At 34.7% G+C, this 7,302-nt stretch overlaps 1 protein-coding gene across 1 annotated transcript; it reads left to right on the top strand.

Annotated features, from left to right (window-relative positions):
* The first annotated feature begins 246 nt into the window (after positions 1-246).
* LOC147388723 (uncharacterized) lies at positions 247-6,700 on the top strand. Its single transcript, XM_086417981.1, has 4 exons — positions 247-577; positions 1,255-1,389; positions 1,501-1,571; positions 6,239-6,700. Exons 1-4 carry the CDS (start codon positions 407-409, stop codon positions 6,471-6,473), a joined length of 612 nt encoding a protein of 203 aa, XP_086274107.1. The 5' UTR covers positions 247-406; the 3' UTR covers positions 6,474-6,700.
* The last annotated feature ends 602 nt before the right edge of the window (positions 6,701-7,302 follow it).

Raw genomic sequence — 7,302 nt, 5'->3', positions numbered from 1 at the left:
GGTATTTTAGTCATTTCAGGGATGTTTTTCTTTAATAAGATTTCATTAATCTTGTCTGTAAATCAGAGTCAATCTCTCGGAAATGTAAAACAGACAAGCCACATGACACGTGGCAAAAAGAAGATGGTTGTGTCTGAATGTAAGTGAAAGTTGTTGGATTATTCGAATAATTTGACTATTTTGCCCCTAATATGTACTCTAGCAGAAGCCATCGATTTGTTCAACAGTTCTTTTGACATCTCAAAAGCAGTTAAACAAAGTTTAACTCAGCGTTTTTTTTACCTGAATTTTCACACAAAGAGAGACAGAGAGAGAGAGGTTTGATGATGAAGTTCAATGAGAAAATTAAGAGATCAAAATTATAGAAGGAAGAAAAGGGTTTCAACATAATTATAGGAGGGACGACATGGCTACAGAAACCAAAGCTAATTTACAGAAAGTGAGACCAAATCAAGATGGGTCTTCAAAGGGGAAAGCGGTTTTTTTACCTGTTAACAAGAAGAAGATTGAGAGCTCATCAAGCAAACAGATTGTTGATTCAAAGAACAAATCTGTTATTTCTACTCCAAAATCAGAGGTACCATCTCAGACAAATTTGATTTTTCGGTTTAAATTTGCTGTTTTTTTGTGTTTCATTGACTACCCATTTAAATTTATGTTCTTTACTGCTTGATTTGTTGATTTGGGTATCTGAATCTCTGGGCTGTTTTTTCTTAATTTGGTGATTTGAGTGTGAATTCTGAATTTCGGATTAGATCTGCTGGGATTTTTTGTCTTTGATTGATTACCGATTAGAATTTTTGTTTTTTGTTATTGCTTGATTAGTTGATTGGATATCCGAATTTCTGAGATTGTTTTTTTGCTTAATTTTGTGATTTGAGTGTAAACTCTCTGCTTCCTGATGGATTTGGATTCAGGGTATTTGAGTTTTTTTTTTTCACACCCATTTGAATTTTTGTTCTTTATTATTGCTCGATTAGTTGATTTGGGTATCTGAATTTCTGGGTTGCTTTTGCTTAATTTGGTGATTTGAGTGTGAACTCTGAGCTTTCTGATTGATTTGCATTCTGGGTATTTGAGTTTTTTTCTTCCATACCCATTTGAATTTTTGTTCTTTATTATTGCTTGATTAGTTGATTTGGGTAGTTGCTTTTGCTTAATTTGGTGATTTGAGTGTGAACTCTGTGCTTTCTGATTGATTTTTTTGTTTTCGGTTAATTTGATTTGAATGATTATGGGTGTGCATATATGTAGGTGGGAATGAAGGCTAGGGAAAAAACAACAACATCAAGCTCATCGAAAACTGTCATCAAGACAACTACTGTTAGAGTAAAATCTCAGAAGAAAGTTTACACTTTGCCCGGTCAGAAATATGATCCTCCTGAAGAGGTTTTAGATTCTTTAACCCTTTTCTTTTTGTTTCCTTCTGTGAACGAATGTTTTCCCATCGCCAAGTCGCCATTGTTACTCTCAATTTTGTTGTTTTTGTTTTCTTTGCAGAGAGAACCACTGAGGATATTTTACGAGTCTTTGTCGAAACAGATACCATCAAGTGAGATGGCAGCATTTTGGTATGTTTTTTCTTCATTTTTTAAAAAGTATTTTCATTTTCTTTCAATCATGTTGAGATGCTACTAAGCATCTTTCTTGAACTTTTATTGCTGCTAAGATCTGAATCTTGTTTGACTTCGGGTGCAAACCATGGCTTTTAACCAAGATTCAAGGTGTGATGTTTTAGGAAATATCAATTTCTTGATCTTAACTTGATTTCTGGTTTTTGTATCAAGACTTAAAGATGTATGTATTAGTCTTGGAAATTATTGCCCTATTCTGCACTTACGATATGTGAGTGGAATTCGAAGGGTGAGAAGTTGATTGGTTTATTTAGTAAGTAATTTTTGGATATTTCGCTGATGTAACTAGCAGAAATAAAAGAAAACCATGTAGAAATTTTTTTTTCTCATGTTCAAAATTAGGAATGATGGAGTCAGCTACAAGACTTATACATCAACACTAGAAACGTATGGATTTGATTAACTGAATCTATGACTTGTGAAATTAGGAAGTTGACCTAAAACAAGTGCTATAGCTTTTTGTTTTTTTCTTTTACTTATGTCTGCATTTATATTTTAACTTGCCTTCATTGTTCTACGAGAGTTATGCCTCAAATGTGTTGTTGGCTCTGATATCTACTTTCTATGTGTTGTTCACTCTTTGGTTACCAAAGGGACATGATAATGGGATGACTAATTGAGTGCATAAGTTGTAGTTTCCCATACCAAATGTTGTCTTCTAGTAATGTATAAGACATGTTGTGATATTTTCTTCTTCCAACTTCTAAGAGGCTGAATGTTCTCAGCTATGCAATAACTTGTTTTGAACATAGAGTCTTTGATTAACTTTCTTAATTTGCTCCTTTTCTGGTTGTAACTTTGAGAAAAATCTTCTCAGGAACAACCTTCCTAAGGTTTGAAGTAATATGGCTAAATACTTGGTATCAGCCTCCATATTGATTATTTTGGTTTAGACATAATAGGCTGATTGCAGCCTCAACGAATAAGATATCATTCAAATTCTTTACCATACATTATACCACCTTCAATTTAACGATCCAAGTTGCCAAATGTGATGGTTTCCTCTATGGAAAATTTCTTGGAGAAGTTTGATTTTTTTTTCTTTTCTAGGAAGGTCAACCTTCAAGGAAATTTGGTTTTATGCTAGGGAGGTCAACCATTGCAACATTCTTTTTTTACTTAGAAAAGTGGGAGAATTTTAAGAGAAAAGAGGAATAATCTCTACGAGTTTTATTGACTTAGAGAAAGCATGTGACAAAGTATCTACAAAACTAATTTTGTGCATATTGGGAAACGAAGTACTCCTAAGTTGATATATTGACATCCTTTAGGACATGTATGAGAGAGTTGTGACTGGTGTGAAACAGATGGAGAGGAGATAAATGAGCTAACACTAACAACTATTTTACATCAAGGATTGACATTGAATTTGTATTTGTTTTCTCTAGTTATATGTGAAGTAAATACTCACATTCAAGAGTATGTCCCTTGATGTATGTTATTTGTTGATGATGTAGTGTTAATTGATGAGAATAGAGTGGGAGTCATTCATTATAAAGCTTTCCCACTGTTCAATGTATATTTCTTTGATTAGCTCTCAATTCAAGAAATTCGTTAACATCCATCTTATAGATGACGAGGTTATGGACAAAAGATAAAGCTAATAAGAGTCTAATAGTTGTGAATGTTGCGATGGGTAGGTGTCAAATTATTCAATTCTTTTTTTTCTCCCTAAAGCTTTGTAAGATCCACTTACAACCTATTGGTTTGGAACCAAAGGTTAGTGCACTAAAATTCAAGTGTTGTTAGGTAAAATGGAACCCATATCGTCATCAATACGTTCTTTATAGAAAGGTTCACTTATAGATGGTAATCCATCATGAAGAGAGGTAAGGTTACCCCCAACATTAAATTGGGGTAAAAGTTTGGTCGGAAGGAAGCTTCTTTCCTTGCTCTTTTATTCCTTTCAGGTTCTATAGATTCTTTAAGTTCCATAGACTCATTGTTCTCTTATTCAATGTCTTTATTAGTGAACTAGTGTTACACAAGTCACCTTTAGAGTTCTTACATTTTAAACTAAGTGTATTCTAAAAACGATCAGCATCTCTAGATTTCATATCATATTAAAATTTTAAGCTAAAAATACATAGGCCTTATTATGGTGAGAATAACCTATACTCACATTTAATTGTTCTAGGACCTAACTTTGATATGCTAATATTGAGAATTCTCACTTAAGCAAGTCATTCCCGCATTTTAAAATATCCTAAGTTACGTTTCTGATTAAAGCAAAGTTCAAGTGGTGTTTTATGACATTCCTTATTCGGCACCCTATTGAAAATATAATAGGAAGTAAGCAAAGCTTTTCACCTTAATTTAAAGGTAAACCAAAAAAAATTAGTACAATATTTAATATATCTATTAAGGGGTCTTTTTTATATTATTTTATATCTTTGCTGCACCATTTGCTAAGGTATATGAGGGGTAGTGACCAATGAATAACACCATGAGTTTCAAAATAAAATTTAAAAAAAATAAAAAAAAAAATCATCAAACTCATGTGATAGGTATTTTCCACACGTATCACTCCTCAACCTTATAAATCTTTAATTTATCAATGCCTTATGAATCTTATATAATTGATAATTGTCATGGCTCCAAATACAAGTGTATGTGCTCTTTTGGATAACGTCTTTGAAATTAGTGTTCCCATCATTGAATAGTGGCGTATCTCTCTCTCCTGTTGTTGTCACACTTTTGCTATTTTGCTTGGGAACACCTATACTCAGCTGCCACGTTGCCTTCCTATTGTGGCCAATCCTTGCCTAGGGTGTGTTGCCTTCCCATTGGTCTATGGTGGCCTCTTGACCATTGGCTTCTTCGTCCTAGTCAAGCTCACCTTTCCACTAGGCTCCCTTGTATTCGGCCATAGTTCCACTCCCTGCCTGTAACCCCTTTTGCATTCTTTTGGTAAACGGCACCCCATCATCCATTGACTACCAATTGGATATTGCCAGGTGTCGTCATAGAGCGACATGGCCTCCATGTCATTTAGCACCTTCCACAATAATCAATGTCAACCTTATAAATCTTAAATTTACCAAAGCCTCATCCTTAGATCTCATCAAGCATACATATGCATACCTTAAAAAATTGCAGATGAAAGAAATGAAATATTTCTTCCTCCCAACCTTTTTTGGTCACATACATTAGTATAAATGAGTCCTAGGATTTCTATATTTCTAACTATACTTGAAAAATGGTTTTCGAGCCATCTTGGCTTTCACAAATGCTTCACATTTATCTAAAGTATTTGAAAGGTCACATTTGAAGTATAAGAACTAAATTAATAGAACTAGAATTCTAGAATTTAAATTTCCTAATCTATAGCACCGTAAATTAAATTATCCAATCATACAATTAGAAGAAACTGACATTTGTATTGACTGCATTATTTACATTCTCTTTAACCATCTCATTAAGAGAATAGTCATTTCCTCTATAACAACCATTCTTAAATAAGACTAAATTATTGGATTCATAGACCACTTTGATGCCACTTTTGATCAAAATGTCAACCACCCCCCCCCCCCCCCCCCAAAAAAAAAAAAAAAAAAAAAAAAACAGAAGAAGATTCTTTCTCGTATCAGGCATGGTGAACCTTGGTGGAAGTGTGCCTGATGTGAATTCGAGGCCTACAGTACCCATTTGAACAGCATTTGCTATGAAGTTCCAAGTTCGGCTGTTCCATAACTCATATGTCCATAAGGTGTGAATGCACTTCTATAGTGGGAAATACTAATTGTAGGCTAGTATCCAGCTACCATCCTCCATCTTTCATTGCTAAATTAACTTCAATAATCATGGCTATGATCTTCCTTGATGACATTCACTTGACATGCTTGTTGCTTTCAATGGAGGCAACCTCTTGTGTAATGGGTAATCCACAAGGGTAACAAGTTCCTTTTTCATGGCGTTATTCTGGTTTTTCTTATTGGAATCAGGTTTCTTCTTCTTAAACTAATCTTTCTTCTTATTGGGTTCTTACCCTTATTTGATTTGGGAACCTTAGGTTTAGCACCGCACCCCCAACCAGATTTCCTTTGGATCAACCTCCTTGTGGAACTTTGAATCTTAAATTCTTTGCTCTTCCTCATTTCAAAGATGATGTTGAAGTTGATCCATAGTTAAGGGTTTGGAACCTTGCCAATGTTTCATCTTCTTTTTGTAGTTATTCGAAGTCGATGATAATTTAATGATAATAGTTTTCTTCAAGGAATGGGCTTCGTTCAGCAAGCCCCCAAAGCTTTGGGATAAGGCATCGATGATGATGATTCTTGTGCCCCATTTGGATAGAAAGTTGCAAGTTGAAAGTAGCTAGGAAGAAAGTAGCTTTCGGAGAAATTTACATTTAGAAAGTAGAAAGTAGTTTCCTTATGCTTTTAAAAAAATTACGATTTTTTTACTTTTTAAAAGTAGATTTCTAAAAATGAATCCAAACAAACTTTCGACTTTCAGAAGTAAAGGAATTACTTTTTTATGTGTATCCAAACGGGCTCTTAGCTATTGCCCATTTTTGCGTACTTTTCCAAAGCAAAAAATTTGTATACCCAACATGCGCTTTGCATCCTTCATTATTATAACGTCCGTGGGTTTGTCTTCAGGATGATGGAACATGGATTGTTGTCCCCCGAACGAGCAAAGAAAGCATATGATAGAAAGCAAAAGAGGCAGCAACAAATAAGGATGGGAACTCCAATCAAGTCTGTACCAAAACCAGAAAGCTCGCAAAAGCATCAAGCTTCGAAGAATGGAGACTTCAAAGCAAAGAAAAGAATTGTTGGTGGGAGTGATGACGATGATGATTTCATTTTGAAGCGCAAGAAAATGAAAGGGTAAAATCCAAATCAATGCTCCTCTTCGTTCATAACAGTGTAAGATTAACACAATTTCACAAATAAATCACTGGTGAGGAAAAAAAAAAGTTAGTTTAAATTCCTCTTATTTAACTTGAACTGTCAAAAAAGGTAAACTGTTCTTAGACATCCATACATACACAGTTGATAGATTATGACATTCTTTGAATTGCTTTATTTAAGGAAAGAAAATAATCTAACTATTTGATACCTTTATTTTTTATTTCATGCTTTCATCTGATTATGTTCCATAGTATTGTGTGAAAATAGTTCTTCTATTGGGCCACGTACCAGATACAAATGAGAAAAAAAATTGAGATCAAAGTTTGATCTTGATCCCCAAAAATATTGTGTGGCATTTTGTGTTCTCTTTCAGGTCCACTGACCTGAAAGAGCACACTTTACCAACTTGCTGAGTTGGCACCTTTGCCCCTTAGTGGACTTCCATACCACAAGTATGCTTGGTTGAAGAGTTTTTAGCCAATGGATTTTTTTTTTTTTTTTTTACTTCCAAATAGAGAAGTTGTTTTGGGATTTCTTTTGGCATGAGGAGAAGAGGAAATTTCACCTTGTTCGGTGGAAAAGGGTTTGCTCTCCAAAGGCCAAAGGGAGGTTAGGGGTGCATAATAGACTGTGGGTCATGAATAAGACTCTACTGGGGAAATGGTTGTGGTGTTTTGGGGTGGAACCAAATATTTTGTGGAGAAAGGTGGTGGCGGAAAAGTTTAGGGAAAGTGAATTGAAGCGGGGTTCTTTTGGGTGTGGGGTGTGGAGAGGGATCCTAAAGTTGTTGCCTTTGTTTCTCCAAAGGG

Source organism: Akebia trifoliata, chromosome 12, assembly GCF_017979445.1.
Source record: "Akebia trifoliata isolate Shusen 1 chromosome 12, ASM1797944v1, whole genome shotgun sequence".
NCBI lineage: Eukaryota > Viridiplantae > Streptophyta > Magnoliopsida > Ranunculales > Lardizabalaceae > Akebia > Akebia trifoliata.
The sequence above is the reverse complement of the archived record's forward strand: the minus strand, read 5'-3'. Positions and strand labels throughout refer to the sequence as shown.